This window comes from Pongo abelii, chromosome 11, assembly GCF_028885655.2.
Source record: "Pongo abelii isolate AG06213 chromosome 11, NHGRI_mPonAbe1-v2.0_pri, whole genome shotgun sequence".
NCBI classification, from domain to species: Eukaryota; Metazoa; Chordata; class Mammalia; order Primates; family Hominidae; genus Pongo; species Pongo abelii.
This window is the reverse complement of record NC_071996.2, coordinates 104821042-104840843: the sequence shown is the minus strand read 5'-3', so window position 1 is coordinate 104840843 and position 19802 is coordinate 104821042. Positions and strand designations below refer to the sequence as shown.

The 19802-nt window shown below is 36.7% G+C and overlaps 1 protein-coding gene across 19 annotated transcripts in view; it reads left to right on the top strand.

Annotated features, from left to right (window-relative positions):
* The window catches only part of C2CD6 (C2 calcium dependent domain containing 6), a 186056-nt gene that overhangs the window by 46879 nt on the left and 119375 nt on the right, over positions 1-19802 (top strand). For all 19 annotated transcript variants that reach the window (XR_008522960.2, XR_008522956.2, XR_008522954.2 and 16 more), the window contains exon 9: positions 1712-1855. Coding sequence is in view for 9 of the 19 variants with exons in the window: in XM_054549655.2 (XP_054405630.1) it covers positions 1712-1855 (144 nt within the window). In the remaining 10 variants the exon portion in view is untranslated. The remainder of the gene's footprint in view (positions 1-1711; positions 1856-19802) is intronic.

Sequence of the window (19802 nt, the reverse complement as noted above, 5' to 3'; positions counted from 1 at the left end):
TCTTCTGGATCTCCAGCCTACCAGCCTTTGGACTGGAACTACACTATTGGCTCTCCTGATTCTCAGGCCTTTGAACTCAGTCTAAAATTATACTTTTGGCTCTCCTGGGTCTCCAGCTTGCTGATTAACTTTGCAGATCTTGGGACTTCTCAGCCTCCATAATCACATGAGCCAATTGCTTATCATAAATATATTTATGTATATATACATCCTATTGGTTCTCTTTTTATGGACGACCCTGACTAATATAATGGAACAGAGGAACAAATGAATTTGTAAAATATTTAGAATGTTTAGCTATATCTCCTGTAATTAGGAAGTGACTGGAAATGGAAGATGACAGAAGGGGAAAGGAGGAAAAAAGATGTTCACATTTAGGGACCACTGGCTATACGTTTGTTGCTGTTATTTCCTCAACCAGGGAACACTTAGGAAAGAGCATACCTGGAGAAGGGGAAAATAGTGAGTTCTATTTTGGACATGTTGAGTTTAAGGTGCTTACCACTATGCATAGTATAGAATAGAGTTTAAGAATCTAAACTTTATCGTCAAAGAGACTGTTCAAATGTTAGCTTTGCCACTTACCAGCTGTAAGACCTTGGGAGGAGTTGTTTAATCTTTCTAACACTAGCTTTCTTATATATAAAATAGGATCTAATAATTCTCATCTCATAGGCTTGCTGTGAAAAGTGAATGAGGTAATATACATAGTCATATGAACATTGCACCTAGCACAAAATACATTCCAAAAAATTAATAGATTTTAAAAATAAAATATTAAACTAGTTCAACCATTGTGGAAGACAGTGTGGCAATTCCTCAGGGATCTAGAACTAGAAATACCGTTTGACCCAGCCATCCCATTACTGGGTATATACCCAAAGGATTATAAATCATGCTGCTGTAAAGACACATGCACACGTATGTTTATTGCAGCACTATTCACAATAGCAAAGACTTGGAACCAACCCAAATGTCCATCAATGATAGACTGGATTAAGAAAATGTGGCACATATACAGCATGGAATACTATGCAGCTGTAAAAAAGGATGAGTTCATGCCCTTTGCAGGGACATGGATGAAGCTGGAAACCTTCATTCTGAGCAAACTATCGCAAGGACAAAAAAACCAAACACAGCATGTTGTCACTCATAGGTGGGAATTGAACAATGAGAACACTTGGACACAGAACGGGGAACATCACACACTGGGGCCTGTCGAGGGGTGGGGGGAGGGGGAAGGGAGAGCATTAGGAGATATACCTAATGTAAATGACGAGTTAATGGGTGCAGCACACCAACATGGCACATGTATACATATGTAACAAACCTGCACATTGTGCACATATACCCTAGAACTTAAATAATAAAAAAAAGGAATTAAAAAAAAGAGATAGAGATTTGGGTCTAAAGATTTGGAGAGAGGTCTGGGCTCAAATACTTTGTACTTCTCATTAGAACTTCAGGCCCTTCTGTCCTTTTCCATCCCTGCTGCCTGTGATCTAAGTTTAGTAGTAAGTGTAATCAAGAGAGCACTTATCTCTGGATTTCTGGCTCTTGGCTTTTTTCCTAGTGCTAGCCTTCAATGGCCCAAGGTGGCTAGGTGAGCTAAAAGGTAAAAGAGAGAAGGGTTCAAAAGTGATAGCTGCCACTGATTTTGGAAGTGGACTTTTGTATAATTTCAATATTTCACTTTATTATTATGTTGCAGAAAAGTTATTACGCCACAGACAGTAGAATATCCAGCATTCTTATCCCCAGACCTGAATGTTACTGTTGGGACTCCAGCTGTGCAATCCTCCAACCAGCCATCTGTAGTGCGACTTGAAAAACTTCAGCAACAACCCCGGGAAAGGTAAAAAAAAAAAAAAAAAAAAGTTCAAAAGAGCTCAAAATTTTCATCTTAGGTGTTATTTCTATAATATATTAATTTCTTCCTTTGAGACATAGGCTTGCTATAGGCTCAGAAACTTTCATTATGGTGCCATTGTTTTATGGGTTCGGAGATTATTTCTGATTTTTACTTGTCAATTTAGGTAACTTGTTTGAAAAAGTGTTATGCCAAAGAAAGAGGTGAAAACTCCCTTGTTTTTATTTTTTGAAATAGTGTCTCACTCTGTCACCCAGCTTGGCCCAGATTGGAGTGTAGTGGCACAATTATGCTCACTGCAGCCCCAAACTCTTGGGCTCAAGCAATCTTCCAGCCTCAGCCTCCCAAAAAGCAGGGACTACAGACACATCACACGTCACCACATCTGGCTATTTTTTTTTTTTTTTTGAGACGAGGTCTTGCTGTGTTGACCAGTCTGGTCTCAAACTCCTGGCCTCAAGTGATCCTCCAGTCTCAGCCTCCCAAAGTGCTGGGATTTCATTGTGCCTAGTTGAGATGAAAACTCATTTATGAGGGATAAAGCATAATTCTTGCTGTCTCCTCGTTCACCAGTGTGTTTCATAGGTCTCATGCTTTTTTTTTTTTTTTCTGTATTTCTTGTCCTTTTTTTGCTATGCTTCAGTGTGGATATTTTCTTCTGACTTATATTCTAGTTCACAGGCTCTTTCTTGTTTCTATTCTGCCATTAAATCAACTGCATTCTTAATTTCAGTTATTTTATTTCTCGACTATGGAATTTCCGTTCATTTTTATAGTTTCTATTTATCTGCCAAAATCCACAGCCTTGTCTTTTAATTCTTTGGACATATTTATTATTGTCTCGGTCAGCTCAGGCTGCTATAACAAATACCATAGATTGAATGGTTTAAACAACAGACTTTTATTTATTATAGTTCTGGAGGCTGGGACATCCAAGATTAAGGTGCCAACTGATTTGATTCCTGCTGAGGGCCCTCTTCTTGGTTTGCAAATGGCCTTCTGTTTACCAAAGCCTCACACTGTGGAGGGAGATCATCTCTCTCATGTCTCTTATCATAGGAATACCAATCCCATTCATGAGGGCTCTACCCTCATGACCCAATTACCTCCCAAAGGCCCTTCCTCCAAATAGCATCGCATAAGGGATTAGGATTTCAAAATATGAATTTTGGGGTATGTACACTTTCAGTTTATAGCAATCATTGCTCTTTTAAAATCCAAGTCTGACCATTTCATTATCTGGATCTTCTGTGAGTCTATTTAAATTACTGGTTTTTTTGTCTCTTAGTTTTCAGTCAGTTCTTACATTCGCACATGCCTAGTTGTTTTGATTGAGTGCCAGACATTGTATTTGAAAATTTATAGAACTAATTTGAGGAGCTTAATTTTAATTACATATTCCTACAGAGAAAGTATACATTTGTATCTGGCAGCCAGCTGGGCTAGGAGCACTAACAATCCCAGATCACTTTAATTCAATTAAGATTGAAATTGAAATGATTTGAAGCTGGGCTTTAGTTTCTGTGAGGGGGGTTAGTCTCTTTGTGGTTTATTCTTACTCCTAGTGTCAGGACTGGGACTAGTGTGAGGCAACTTAGGTCATAACATTTGAAGAGACGCTCATTCTCTTAAAGGCTTTTGGGGTCCCAACTGGGTGTTTACCAGGACTTCTCATCCCAACAAGCCCTGGACTCTGGTTTTTGTTCTCACATCCTTGTATTTCTATTTCAAAGCTCTGCTCAGCTTTTTAACTTCTTGACCATCTCAAGGCATAAATGCCTTGAAGGAAAAATGGCGCCAAATGATGGGCTCCAAGTCTCTGGACTTCCTTTCTGTCTGTAATCTTGGGTATGCAAATCCTTGCTGTCTTTATAACTCACTGATTCTTTCCAACACAATTTAGACAGTGTTTTGTCCAGCTTTTATAGTTGTGCAGTGAGATGATTGGTCTGAAATAACCTAGTTCAGAATCACAGTGATCATTTTAAAGATCATAATATCTTTTCTGAAAGAACTTAGAGTATAATGAGTAGAGACATAAAAAAAGCAAAACAAGTAAATTACAAATTAAGAAATAAACTACAAAGGTATCAAAAAGATGGTAGAAAATAAAGGAGGTGACTGATTTTTATAAGAATTATTAGAGAAGGGGCCGGGCGCGGTGGTTCACGGCCTGTAATCCCAGCACTTTGGGAGGCCGAGATGGGTGGATCACGAGGTCAGGAGATCAAGACCATCCTGGCTAACACGGTGAAACCCCATCTCTACTAAAAATACAAAAAATTAGCCGGGCATGGTGGCGGCTGCCTGTAGTCCCAGCTACTCGGAAGGCTGAGGGAGGAGAATCACTTGAACCCAGGAGGCGGAGGTTTCAGTGAGCCGAGATCATGCCACTGTACTCCAGCCTGGGAGACAGTGCGAGACTCCATCTCAAAAAAAAAAAAAGAATTATTAGAGAAGATATTTGAGGTAACATTAAAAGAAAGGAGTCAGCATACCAAAGATCCAAGGATAGAGAATTACTGTGTGAGTATGTATGAAAGCTCTAAGATAAGAAGAGATTATGCCTAGAAAAAGATGGCAGCCATTGTAAATGGAGCAACAAGCAAGGGGGAAAGTGGCTTGAGACAAGATAGGTGGAGACCAGATTTTTCAGAGCCTTATAGACCATAATTTGAATTTTATTATAAGAAAAATAGGAAGCCATTGTAGGTGTTTTATATTATCTTTTTTTTTCCCTTTTCTTTCTTTTTTCTTTCTTTTTTTTTTTTTTGAGATGGAGTCTCACTCTGTCGCCCAGGCTGGAGTGCAGTGGCATGATCTTGGCTCACTGCAACCTCTGCCTCCCGAGTTCAAGAGATTCTCCTTCCTCATCCTCCCGAGTAGCTGGGACTACAGGCATGCGCCACCATGCCTGGCTAATTTTTTTGTACTTTTAATAGAGATGGGGTTTCACCATGTTGGTCAGGCTGGTCTCGAACTTCTGACCTCAAATCATCCACCTGCCTTGACCTCCCAAAGTGCTGGGATTACAGGCGTGAGCCACCATACCCAGCCTATATTATCTTTTAAATATAATATTTGATCCAAAATAATAATCCATAATACTAATGTAAATTATGTATAGAATAATATAATGCTACCAACCAGTTCTTTTTTTTTTAATTATTATTATACTTTAGGTTTTATGGTACATGTGCGCAATGGCTACCAACCAGTTCTTAACCTAACCTAAAACCTAAAACATTATGGATAATTTGTATCTACTTATGAGTTTCTCTCCTATCTCATCCTCCTGCCTGTTTCCCAGAAGTTAACTATTTCAATGAGTTTTGATTTTATTTTTTGCCTTTTGAAAATTAATTTTAAAAAATCATATATATAGGATGCTTAAATAATACATTATTTGATTTTGCTTACATCACCCACTATGATATTTCTAAGACTCATCTATGCAGTTTCATGGCATTCCATTTGGTGAATATGCTGCAATTTTCATTTCTTTACTAATGGTCATTAGTTGTATTCTCTTTTTATTGTTGCATAACAAATTATCACAAACTTAGTTGTTTAAAACAATATCTATTTATTTTCTCACAGTAGGTCAGAAGTCTTGGCAGAGTGTAATTGAATTCACGAGGCTGGCCGGGCGCGGTGGCTCACGCCTGCAATTCCAGCACTTTGGGAGGCCGAGGTGGGCCGATCACGAGGTCAGGAGTTTGAGACCAACCTGGCCAACGTGATGAAAACTCATCTCTACTAAAAATTCAAAAATTAGCCGGGCGTGGTGGCGGGCACCTGTAATCCCAGCTACTCAGGAGCCTGAGGCAGGAGAATCGTTGGAACCTGAGAGGCAGAGGTTGCAGTGAGCTGAGATCATGCCACTGCACTCCAGCCTGGGCGACAGAACAAGACTCCATCTCAAAAAAAAAAAAAAAAAGAAAAGAGAGATTTCACAAGGCTGAAATACAGGTGTTGGTTAGCGCATTCTCATTTAGAGGGGTCCTCTTCCAAGTTTCTTCAGGTTGTTTGAAGAATTCAGTTTCTTGTGATTATAGGAGCTTCTCTTCTTCTGAAACTCTGATAATGTGATGATTTGTTTGTTTAATAGTGTCCCGTAAGTCCTGTAGCCTTTATTCTATTCTTTTTTATCTGCCTATATTATTTCAGTAGACCTGGCTTTAAGTTCAGAAATTATTTCTTCTGCGTGGCCTGGTCTCTATTGTACATTTCATTATTATTATTATTAATATTATTATTGTTATTATTATTATTAGAGACAGAGTCTTGCTATGTTGCTCAGGCTGGAGTGCAGTGGTGTTATCTTGGCTCACTGCAACCTCCGCCTCCTGGGTCAAGCATTTCTCGTGCCTCAGCCTCCGAGTAGCTGGAATTACAGATGTGAGCCACCAAGCCTAATTTTTGTATTTTTACTAGAGACAGGGTTTCGCCTTATTGGCCAGCATGGTCTTGAACTCCTGATCTCAAGTGATCCACTCACCTTGGCCTCCCAAAGTGCTGGGATTACAGGTGTGAGCCACCGTACCTGGCCCACAATTTTACATTTTATTTCCGTCATTGAATTCTTCAGCTCTAGGATGTCTGTTTGGTTCTTTTTATATCTATTTATTTGTTGAATTTCTCATTTAAATCATGAATTGTTTTCCTGATTTAATTGTCTATCTGTATTCTCTTATATCTCACTCAGTTTCCTCAAGATCATTATTTTTAATTTTTTTCTGACATTTCATGTATTTCCTTATGATCGGAGTCTGTTACTGGAGAATTATTGTTTTTATTGAAGGTGGCTTTTCCTTGCTTTTTCCTGATTCATGTGTCCCTACATTGATGTCTATGCATCTGATGGAAAAGTCACCTCTTTCAGTCGTATGTAGTAGACTTCCCAGGGAAATATTTGTATGAATATTGTATGACATCTTGGAATATCAGATTGGTGGGGCACATTGGCCCGGTTCTAGGTGGATCCAGTAGTTTAGTCTTCATGTAGTTTTTTCAGCTATAATCTATATTAGTGGCATTTGCAAGTTTCTCAGTAGCCTAGGCTGAGAGAGTCTGTAGAGATGGTGGTATGACTTTGTCAGGGATGGTCTCACTGAGCTGTTTCTTAAATGGGTGGCATGCAGTGGCTTGTCTGGCCTGGGAATATTCCTGCCCAGAGCAACTTGTGGGGCTGTTTCTTAGGCCTCAGATGTGGGCACACAGCTGTTCAGCTGGCCTGGAATCCTGTCTGCCAGGGGCAGCCTGTAGGGATGTTTCTTGGGCCTGAGATGTGGGGGCACAGCTGCTTTGCTGGCCTGGTGATGTGTCTGCTGGGGGCTGCCCACAGGGCCATTTCACAGGTCTGGGATGCAGGTGCAAAGCTGTTCAGGGGCATGGCCACTGGAGGTAGCCTGAGGAGCTGTTTCTCAGGTCCTGGACATGGGCTCTTGGCTGCTTGCCCAGCCTGGGGACATGCCTGTCAGGGGCAGCCTGCGAGATGGTTTCTCTGGCCCTTATTGGGGGTACAGGGCCATTGGGCAAGCCAGGGGTGCTACGAGGCTGTTTCTCAGGTCCTGAGCATTGGTGCATAGCCACCCTGTTGGCCCAGGGATATATCAGCTGCTCTGAGGCTCAAGAGTCTCTTCGGCTTAGGGGGCATGCAGCAGTTTGGCCGGCTTAAGGACAGGTTCACCCTGGGTGAGAGTGGCAGTTTCAGTTCCTCCAGCTGGAAGTGTGGTGGCTGGGGTTGGTTTCCCTGCTGTGCAGGACCATAGTCACAGCCAGTACTAGACCCAGGCTCTGTGCAACTGGGGTGTAGTGTTCAGTCACCTATGTGGGTTTGGAGGTGTAATGAAGATGGCGCTCCAGTGCTGGAGAGGTGCAGTGGCCACTGTCCCCCAGAGGAGGGTGCACTCCAAGATGGCACTGTGCTGTAGCAGCTTGGCTCACAGAGGTGGATCCGGGGGCAGTGGGGAGCATACCTTGTGTTTCTAATCCAGGGCAATGCAGCTATGTGAATTCCCAGCAGCTCTTAACACTGTACTCAAGGCCTGTGAGGACTATGGGGTTCTCCTGTAGAAAGGATTGTTGATATTTGTGGTGGCCATGGGGGTTGGTGGGGATATTCTGCTAACCTTTTCCCCACAATGGGAAGTCCCTCCTGTGTCCAGGCTGATCTGATCCAGACAGAGGAGACAGGGCAGCAGAGGCTGTTTGCCTTCACACTGCTCTCCTGGACTTCCAGTCACCACAGGTGCGTCTCCATTCCCCTGCTGCATGCCAATGCTGTTTCTTTGACATTCCAGTCAAATCTTAGTTGTTTATTCAGTGCATTGGTCCTTTCTTGTGGGAGTGATAAGTGCCAGGCATCTCTAGTCAGCTATCTTGCTGGCATCACGGCTTGAAAAACCTGTATGAGTAGTGGGAGATAATACTAAGACAGTTGTAGATAAAAAATCCAGGGAAAATGCTACCAGTTGTTAAACATTTAGCTAATTAATTAGGAGGAGGTTGTTTTCATTGATATTTATTAAAGTTTAAAAGTGAAGTCGTTGTAGGTGTGCAAAGGAAATAATTCAAATGCAATAGACAGTTGCTAGGGAGGTGGTGATAAGTGTAATTAAAAGCGCTCAGGTTATGATGTGTTAGCAATTTTGATATTTAAATCCTTGGAGTAGAAGCCTGTAAGAAAAGGCATACATGTAAATGTGAGGATTACAGTAATAAGCAAAAAAGTGGTGAAGAGTGTAGCTCTAAAGAGGCCTCCTATTTTTTTTAATATCCTGGGCATCATTAAGGTTTTGAATGATGGATCTGGAGCATATAAACAGCATAGCATGTGTACAGATATGGAGAAATGCTAGATGTGGTTGATTAATACCAACAGTGACCTAGTTGGCTTGATGTGGAAAATGCGACCTTTTAGATGTCATTTTGTGTTAGGGCACAAATTGCTGAGAATGAAGTGTTAACAGTACCTAAGCATATTGTTAGTGTTTTAATTGTTTTGTTGTTTTCTATGAGTAGGTGAAAAGCAGATTAATAGGAAAATCCTGCTACAACTTCTGTGCTGGAATGGAGTAGGTCTGAGACAGGTGTTGGGCCTTCTATTGTTGATGGTAATCATAAATGAAGGACAAATTGGACAGATTTGCCAGTTGCTTCCAGAAGGAGCCCAATTAATGGAAAGATATAGGATTGGGGCTGAGCATGAAAATTTGATGAAATTCCCATGTGTCTTAGAATAGTAAAAATCGTGCTATTGATAATAGAAATCTGATATCTCCAATGCAATTATGTAAAATAACTTGGAGGGCTGCTATACTTGCATCCCCTCTGCTGTATCATCATTTGATTAGCAAAAATGATATAATTCTCGTCCCTTCTCATCCAGTAGAGTTGCCAGTTGCCAGAGGTTGTTGGCAGTAACTGAAATTTGTATAGGGATGAGAAATATAAATAAATATTTTAAAAATCAATATTTGAATTTAAATCTATATATCATATTGATAATGCTATGATTGATCATGTAACAGAAAGTGCCACTGGTACAAATATTATTGAGAAATAATGTAACTTGAAGCTGAGTGTTAGTTTTAAGGTTTGAATAGTTACTCGGATTATTTTTTGGCCTGAGTAAATGTATATTAGAGCTGGAATGAGACTGGTTATAAAAGCATATGATGTAGAAGTTTTTACATAGTGAGGGTATGAAATATCTTTATATGTGTTGGTAATAGTTATGATAATTTCTAAAATTAAGATAAGTCAAATGGTGATAAAGGAAGAGAATAAATTTATTACTTTTTGTTTGCTTGCTTTTATTTATTTTTATTCTTTATTTATATATATTTTTTAGACAGTCTCACTCTGTCACCCAGGCTGGAGTGCAGTGGTGCGAACTTGGCTCACTGTAACTTCTGCCTCCCAGGTTCAGGCAATTCTCCTGCCTCAGCCTCTAGAGTAGCTGGGATTACAGGTGTGCACCACCACACCCTGCAAATTTTTGTATTTTTGGTAGAGACAGGGTTTCACCATTTTGGCCAGGCTGCTCTCAAACTCCTAACCTCAGGTGATCTGCCTGCCTTGGGCTCTCAAAGTGCTGGGATTACAGATGTGAGCCAAACACTTATTACTTTTTTGGAGTTGCATCTTTTTTTTTTTCTTTTTGAGGTGAAGTCTTGCTCTGTTGCCGAGGCTGGAGTCAATGGCGCAATCTCGGCTCACTGCAAGCTCCGCCTCCCTGGTTCACGCCATTCTCCTGCCTCAGCCTCCTGAGTAGCTGGGACTACAGGTACCCGCCACCACCCCCGGCTAATTTATTGTGTTCTCAGTAGAGACAGGGTTTCACCGTGTTAGCCAGGATGGTCTCGATCTCCTGACCTTGTGATCCGCCCGCTTCGGCCTCACAAAGTGCTGGGATTACAGGCGTAAGCCACTGCGCCCGGCCTGGAGTTGCATCATTTTTTTGGTCCCTAAAATCAATGGATTACTTGTATCCTTTAAAAGTTGATAAAGCCATATTGTTATATTAATATATGGGGGCATTATTAGCAGTTATTGCATACTTTCTCAGTAAATAGTTTTAAGCTTCTATTATTTTATTTATAATCTAAATTTTTTTAAAAACAGTATGTAGGCCCTAGAATAATTTTGTTATTAAGTGATAGGAGTAGCAGAGGTAGATGTATAAAGCATTTTCTAATGTGAGTGATGGCTAATTTATTAATGTGATATGTAAATTTTCCTTGTTGCGTTGTAATTAATATGCAGAGGGAATATTAGGCTGTAATTAATATATTAAGTCCTATTGATAATAATGGTAAAATTAAATCATGAAAATGATGCTATAACTACAAATAGTTCTCCGATTAGGTTGATGGTTGGTGGTAGGGCTAGATTGGTTAGGCTAGCTAATACTCATCATGTTGTTATTAAAGGGAGTAATGTCTGTAGTCCTTGAATGAAGAGCATATTTCAGCTATAAATTCATTCATAATTTGAGTTTGTGATGAAGAATAGTATGGATGAGGTGAGGCCAAGGGCAATTATTAGGGTTATGGCTCCTATAAAAATTCGTGGAGTTTGGATGAAAATGGCTATAAATATTAGTGCTATATGATTTATGGATGAATATGTGATAAGTGATTGTTTTTATTGAGACAGAGTCTCGCTGTGTCTCCCAGGCTGGAATGAAGTGGCACAATCTTGGCTTCCTGCAACCTCTGCCTCCTGGCTTCAAGCTCTTCTTGTGCCTCAGCCTTCTGAGTAGTTGGGATTACAGGCATGCGCTACCATGCCTGGCTAATTTTTGTATTTTTAGTAGAGACGGGTTTGCCCATTTAGTTTGCCATGTTGGCCAGGCTGGTCTTGAACTCCTGGCCTCAAGTGATCCATCCACTTCGGCTTCCCAAAGTGCTGGGATTACAGGCGTGAGCCACCATGCCTGACTGTGATAAGTGATTTTAAGTCTATTTGGTGTAAACAAATAGAGCATGTTATAATTATTCCTCACAGGGATACTATATGAAATGGACAAGCTATATATTCTGTTAGTGGGTTTGGAATTATAGTAATTCGTATTATATTATAGCCTGCTAATTTTATGGCTGCAAGAACTGTGGATTCAGCAATTGGAGTTTCTGTGTGTACTTTGTTAGTCAGAGATAGAAACTATAAAGGGATATTTTTACCATAAATGCTATAATGCATGCTAATCATAAAAGACTAATATGTCAAGAGCTGAGTTTGAACACAGTAACAGGTTATTAAAAAGTGTAATGAGCATGTGGAGTTTTGGATATAAATTAATGCTACGAGTTGAGGTAAAAAACCAATTAGTGTATAGAACAGGAAATAGAGCTCTGGATTTAATCATTCTATTTGGTTTCCTTATCAGAGAATAATAATTAGAGTAGGAATTAGTGTTGCTTCAAAGAGAATGTAAAATGGAGTTAGTTCTGTGGCAGTAAATGTTATGATTAAGAATAAATGTAGAAAGGTTAATATTGAAATATATAGCTTTTTCACATATATGATTCTTTGGAGAGATGATGTTGACTTGCTATAATTATTAGGGGAAGTAATCAATTTGTTAGTATAATGAAATGGAGGCTGATAGTGAGTTGGAGAAAAAAACTAATGAAAAGTTTAGGTTATTTTTACTAAATTGGCTTAAGAGGAATAATTTGATGAAACTAATTAGTAAGCAGTGCATAGTTGTGTGAATTCAAATTTTAGAATTTTTAGAATATCGTGTCACTGGCATAAGTATAATTGTGGGTACAATAATTGCTAGCATTGGAGAAGATTTGAGTTTTATATGTAATCTGAGCCATATGTACTAGATACCATTGTTAGTAATGCCCCGCCTATGGCAGCCTCATAGGCTGCAAATACTAGTAAAATGATAGGTATTATGGTGGATAAGATAAAGCATATATTTAAAATTACAGGGCTTCCTAGAATAAATAGTGATAGTGTTATACGTTTTAAACATAGTAATGGAGATATTAGGTGTGATCCCATTATACTAGTAGTCCTATTAGGGATGTGATGTAAACTAGAATGATACTGATATAAATTGAAAGCATATTGGTAATTATAAAATATCATAACTTAATGAGTCAGAATTATTTGTTGTAATTTAAACTTATTGCCATACTTAAGTCACTCATTCTAGTCCATCTTGGATTCATTCGTAAGCTTAGGCCTAAGTCTAGAATGGAGTTTAAAATTAGAGCTATAGTAAGAATAACTTTTGGGTTACTTGAGATGCTCATGGTAGTAGTAATAGGAGGGAAATTTCTAGGTTGAATAATAGAAATGTAATAGTTAATACAAAAAATTTTCTGGAAATGGCAGGCAGGCAGTGCCTATTAGATCAAATCCATATTTGTATAGCTTGATTTTTCTATATAGATATTTAGTTGTGGGAAGCAGAATGTGATGATTACAAGTAGTTGTGCTAATGATGTATTAGTTGCTAAAGTTAATGTAAGGTTAATTATTATTTTCCAGTTTAGACTGAAGCTAACTGATTGGAAGTCAGTTGTACAGTTAATACTAAAAGAATAGGAACTTCATCAATAGACAGAAATGTACAGAAATAGTCATTACATCTGTAAAATATCATTATTAGTTAGGTAACTTGGTTACCTAAAAACTTTGGTTTTGAAAACCAAAATGGTGGTTAAATGCTAAGTTGACATAAGAAGCAGAGGATAAGGAAGTTGGAGCTAATAATTACATGTAGTCATTGGAAGCCTATTACTATGAAGAATATTGAGTCATTTACATCATCACAGATGGTAAAGGATGTTTTGAAGTGTTCTAAGATTTGTAATAATATAAAAGAAATGCCTAATGAAATTGTGATGAAGAGAGCTTGAAGTGTATGTTTACGGATTTCTTCTATTAAGCTATGGTGCACTCAGGTGATTGATACTCCTGAGGCTAACAGGACTGATGTATTGAGTAGTTAAACTTCTAGGAGATTAAGTGGGTGAATACCTGTTGGTGGTCAGCAACCTCCCACTTCTGGGGTTGGGCTAGGCTTGAGTGGTAGAAGGCTCAGAAGAAAACTTGTGATATGATAAATTATTCTGTATTAGAGGGATTTTTGAATGATTAATGTGTGGAGGCCTTGCAATGTGCTTTCTCAGCTATCTCATCATTACTGGTAGACAGTTAATGTATTAGTTAATAGACCTACGCATAATAAAATAATCAAGTTAAAGTGAAATAATATTACTAAGATGTCATGAATAGAGTTAATAATGTTTCTGTAGGTGGTCAGGAGCTAGGATTAACTATATGGTCAGTGTAGGACTATTGGGTCCTATAGTAAAGACTAACCAGGAGTGTGGAGTCATAAGCTTGAATTGGGGCTACAGCAAGTTCAAGAAGAGTGAGTAAAACTACATTTATTAAGATGATAAATGTAATTGGGGCTGTTGCAAAGATAATGTTAATAGAGTTAAATCTTGAACAATGGAAGGTTAGGGTTGCCACCCCCTACCCATGCAGTGGAAAATCCATGTATAACTTTTGACTCCCTTAAAACTGAACTACTAATAGCCTACTGTTGAATGAAAGCCCCACCAATAACATAAACAGTCAGCAAATATTTCATGTTTTACAAAATGTGCAAAGTTTTTGCATCTGCTGGTGTGGTTTCAGCAATGGCTTCATGAATTTTTCTTTCTTCTTTTCTTTAACAATAGTCCTTATGCTGGATTCATTTATCTTGAAATGGTGGGCAACCTCAATCTATGGTACATATCAAGCAACTCAACTTATTCTTGTAATGTCATAATTTTTCTCTATTTCTTAGGAGCACTTCTAGCATCACTAGTGGCACTTCGTACAGGTCCCATGGTGTTATTCAAGGTTTACACTACGAAGCTCAATGAAAAATATACAAGGGCTGGGCGCAGTGGCTCACACCTGTAATCCCAGCACTTTGGGAGGAGAGGATTCCCTGAGTTCCGGAGTTTGAGACCAGCCTGGGCAACATGGTAAAACTTCATGTCACAAGAAATACAAAACTTAGCCAGGCGTGGCATGCACCTGTAGTTACTCAAGGCTGAGGTGGGAGAATTACTTGGGCCTGGGGGGTGGAGCTGAGACCACACTGGGCCGAGATCGCACCACTGCATTCCAGCCTGGGCATAGACTGTGTCTCAAAAAAGAGAAAAAAAAAAAAAAAAGAAAGAAAGAAAGGAGAAAGAAAAATACGCAAGAACCACAAGAGATCACTTTTTTTTTTTTAGACGGAGTTTCACTCTTGTGCCCAGGCTGGAGTGCAATGGTGCGATCTCAGCTCACTGCAACCTCTGGCTCCCGAGTTAAAGTGATTCTCCTGCCTCAGCCTCCCGAGTAGCTGGGATTACAGGCATGCGCCACCATGCCCGGCTAATATTTTTTTGTATTTTTAGTAGAGACGGGGTTTCTCCATGTTGGTGAGGCTGGTCGAGAGATCACTTTTTACAGTGATATGCATTTATTTACTGGAGAGACATCTCACGCAGAGTTGATTAGTGTCACATGGCATTAAAAGTGAATACTCACAATGCCTGAGCTCTCTGCTATAGCAAGAATAGGTGACTACAAAATTATTACAGTAGTACAGTATGAACTACAGTTAATTTATGCAGTTATGATTTAATACAGCATCTTTACATTTGTTTACATTTCTCTCAATTGCAAATGGCACCATGTATAATCTCTATGTGCATGAGTTTTAAATTTTATAATATATCTGTGTATATTTTGTGGTAGTAAATGATAAAATAGACTAGTACTTTATAATAGACTAGTACTTTAAAATACTTTAAAATAGTAGTACTTTAAAATAGACTAGTACTTTATAATAAATGTCTATGTGCATACATTTTAAATTTTATAATAAATCTGTGTATATTTTATGGTAATAAATGATAAAATAGACTAGTACATATATTTTATGCATTCATGACATACTAACTTAAACATTTTTTAAAAAATATTTCTAGGCTATGCAGCTCATCTGTGAGTTTTTTCAAATTGTCACAAATCTCAAACAATTTTCCAATATATTTATTGAAAGAAATCCACATATAGGTGGACCTGCACAGTTCAAACTCATGTTGTCCAAGAATCAACTGTGCTAATGTGGCTCCACCAATTAAATGCACAAATAGATAGCTGTAATACTGGCTATTAGTAGCAGAGCTGCGGCTACTATGGGTTGAGTAAAAAGTCTCAATAATTACTAGTAGAGGGATAAGTGGAATGGGTTTTCCTTATGGTAGGAAGTGGGCCAGTGTTGCTTTTGTTTTGTGGTGGAAACCAGTAGTTACTGTTCCTGCTTATAGTGGGATAACCATACCTAGATATATTGATAACTGGGTGATTGGTGTAGATGAATGAGTTAATGATCTGAATAAATTTGTTGAGCCAATGAAAATAGGATAAAGGAGATTAATATTAGAAATCAAGTTTGTCATTTGATATTATGGAATGTTATCACTTGCTTTAATACAAGTTACTCTAATCATTGTATAGAGATTAATCGGTTACTAATTAGGCAATTGGGAGCAGGGAATAGAATGTTTGGGAGTGAAATGATGAGGATACTAGGTAGTCCTATTGTTGTGGGAGTAATGAAAGAGATGAATAAATTTTCATTCACTTTTTTTCTTAGGGGTTTCATGTTTTGGTGCTTCAATAGTTTTTGGTGACAGGTTTAAAGAGTAGGTATATTTTGAAATTTTTAATTGAAATAGGTTAAATAGGGCTAGAATTATTGAAAAAAGTGATAAATTATGTTGATGTAGCTAATTGTGGCATATCGTTGTGGAAAGATCAGTGCTTTCATTCTTTAATTTAAAAGGTTAATGCCACTTAGCTTCACGATGACATAGGTGCCGATCAGTTTTTGCAGCACTAATTCAAGTACAATAGGCATAAAGCTGTGATTTGATCCACAAATTTCTGAGCATTGTCTATAGTATAGGCCTGGTCATGTGGATGTTAGAGTTGCTTGATTTAAACATCCTGGAATTTAATCTGTTTTTAGGCCTAATGATGGAACAGCTTATGGATGTAATACATCTTTTAATGAGATTAATATAAAAATTGATATTTCCATAAGTAGCACTACTCAAATTATCAACTTCTAGTGGTCGTAAGTCTCCTGGTTTAAGGTCTGTTGGAGGGATTATATAAGAATCAAACTTCAGGTCTTTGTAGTCTGTATATTTATACCTAAATATCATTGGTAACCTATGGTTTTTACAGTTGGGGAAGAGATACTCGTTTTACTTATCATGTATAGGATTCATAAAGACAGTAAAGTAATTAGGATTAAAATAATAGCAAGTAAGATAATTCATACTGTTTCTACTTCTTAAGCATCTATTTTATGTGGGTTAGTTTAGTTGCTAGTATTAACGAAATAACATAAAGGACTGAAGAGCTAATTAAGAAAATGATTATTATAGTGTGATTGTGTAAGTGCAGTTCTTCTATAATAGATGATGTGGCATCTTGAAAGCCTGACTGGAATAGGTATGCCACAAAGATGTAAAGAATTTTCACCTATAAATTAACTTTGACAAAGTTATGTAACATTTTTACTAGTATCTTGCTTGTTGAAAAAGTCATAATGGTTATGAAGCTAGCCTGAAACCACTTATAGGGGGTTTGACTCCTTGCTTTCTTATTTTTAGCTTCTATGTACATGGGCTTTTTGATTGTATAATATGGTTATGGGCGGCCATGAAATCATTCGAGATTTTTAGATGAGAGTTCCACTACTGACACTTCCCATTTTGAAGTGAAGCCTTCTCAGATTATGAAAATTATTAATATTACTGTTATTAATTAAATAAATGAGCCTATTGATGAAATGGTGTTTCATGTTGTATATACATTAGGGCAGTGACCTGTAGTGGACCAGAAGTGTAAGGTCTTACACTTTAGTTTCTGAAAAAAATACTTAAAATATTATTTTGAACTCATAGATTTAAACATTTGATAGGCTGCAATCCATTGCAGGTTTTAATCTTTGTTAAAGTGTATTGGTCTATTTTATGTGACATTAATTTGCCTGAATTTTTTGCAGGAGAATTGGCTTAGAAAACTCTTCTAGCTTCACAGATTCACACTTCTGATGTTTTCATTTGGGGTGTGTGTGTGTGTGTGTGTGTAGTATAATAGAATGCTTTTTAAGATTTCCTGGGGTCCTGTCCTGGAAGAGATACTTGGCTGGTCAGTTTTGAGCATTCATAATTGTTAGACTGCTCCAGGCCCTTTAGATCTTACCATGAATCCTGAAATGAGAAAAGCCCTCCCAGTTTCAACTGCTATTCTCAAATTGTCTCTGCACACTACTGGATTTTTGTACTAAAACTATATTTTATTTATAATGTTCACATCTATATTCATGAATGAGATTAAACTGTAATTTTTCTTTTTCGTAATGTCTTTGTCAGGTTTTATTGTCAAGGCCATTATGTCCTCATGAAATGAACTGGGAAACATTCCCTGTCTTCCATTTAATCCTTGTTAATTACATCTTTACGGTATTCAAGCTTTTTGAAGTTTCTTGGATTAGAAGATATATCCTTTTTTTCACTTGTTTTATTGTGGAAGATATTGTATATGTATTGAATAATTTATATATAATTTATATATAATATATAATATATAATATTAATTAATATATATTATATTAATATATATGATATATATGAATAATTTATATATTATATATGAATAATTTATATATATTTATATATAATATATATAGTATATATTATATATAATTATATATATTATATATTATATATATTTATATATACTATATATAGTATATAGTATATATTATATATAATATAGTATATATATAGTATATATATAATTATATAGTATATATATAATATACAGTATATATATAATATATAGTATATATAATATATAATATATAGTATATATAATATATAATATACAGTATTATATATAATATACAGTATTATATATATACTATATAAAATATATAATTATATAACATGTGAATTTGAAGGGAGACACAAACATTCAGTCCATAACACTATATATATACACATAATATATATATCATATATATACTATATATAATATATAGTATATATACTATGTATAATATATAGTATATATAGTATATATAGTATATATATATACTATATAGTATATATATATACTATATATACTATATATACTATATATATATACTATATATACTATATATATACACTATATATACTATATATATAGTATATATATATAATATATATACTATATATAATATATATTATATATATACATATAGTATATATAGTATTATATATATACTATATTATATATAGTATTATATATACACTATATTATATATATAGTATTATATATACTATATTATATATAGTATTATATATAATACTATATATAGTATTATATATAATATAGTATATATAGTATTATATAATACTATAATTATATATATAGTATCTATATACTATATATATATATACTTGGAAGTAAAGCTCTCCTCAATAAATGTAAAAGAACAGAAATTATAACAAACTATCTCTCAGATCACAGTGCAATCAAGCTAGAACTCAGGATTAAGAATCTCACTCAAAACCGCTCAACTACATGGAAACTGAACAACCTGCTCCTGAATGACTACTGGGTACATAACGAAATGAAGGCAGAAATAAAGATGTTCTTTGAAACCAACGAGAACCGAGACACAACATACCAGAATCTCTGGGATGCATTCAAAGCAGTGTGTAGAGGGAAATTTATAGCACTAAATGCCCACAAGAGAAAGCAGGAAAGATCCAAAATTGACACCCTAACATCACAATTAAAAGAACTAGAAAAGCAAGAGCAAACACATTCAAAAGCTAGCAGAAGGCAAGAAATAACTAAAATCAGAGCAGAACTGAAGGAAATAGAGACACAAAAAACCCTTCAAAAAATAAATGAATCCAGGAGCTGGTTTTTTGAGAGGATCAACAAAATTGATAGACCACTAGCAAGATTAATAAAGAAAAAAAGAGAGAAGAATCAAATAGATGCAATAAAAAATGATAAAGGGGATATCACCACTGATCCCACAGAAATACAAACTACCATCAGAGAATATTACAAACACCTCTACGCAAATAAACTAGAAAATCTAGAAGAAATGGATAAATTCCTCAACACATACACCCTCCCAAGACTAAACCAGGAAGAAGTTGAATCTCTGAATAGACCAATAACAGGATCTGAAATTGTGGCAATAATCAATAGCTTACCAACCAAAAAGAGTCCAGGACCAGATGGGTTCACAGCCGAATTCTACCAGAGGTACAAGGAGGAGCTGGTACCATTCCTTCTGAAACTATTCCAATCAATAGAAAAA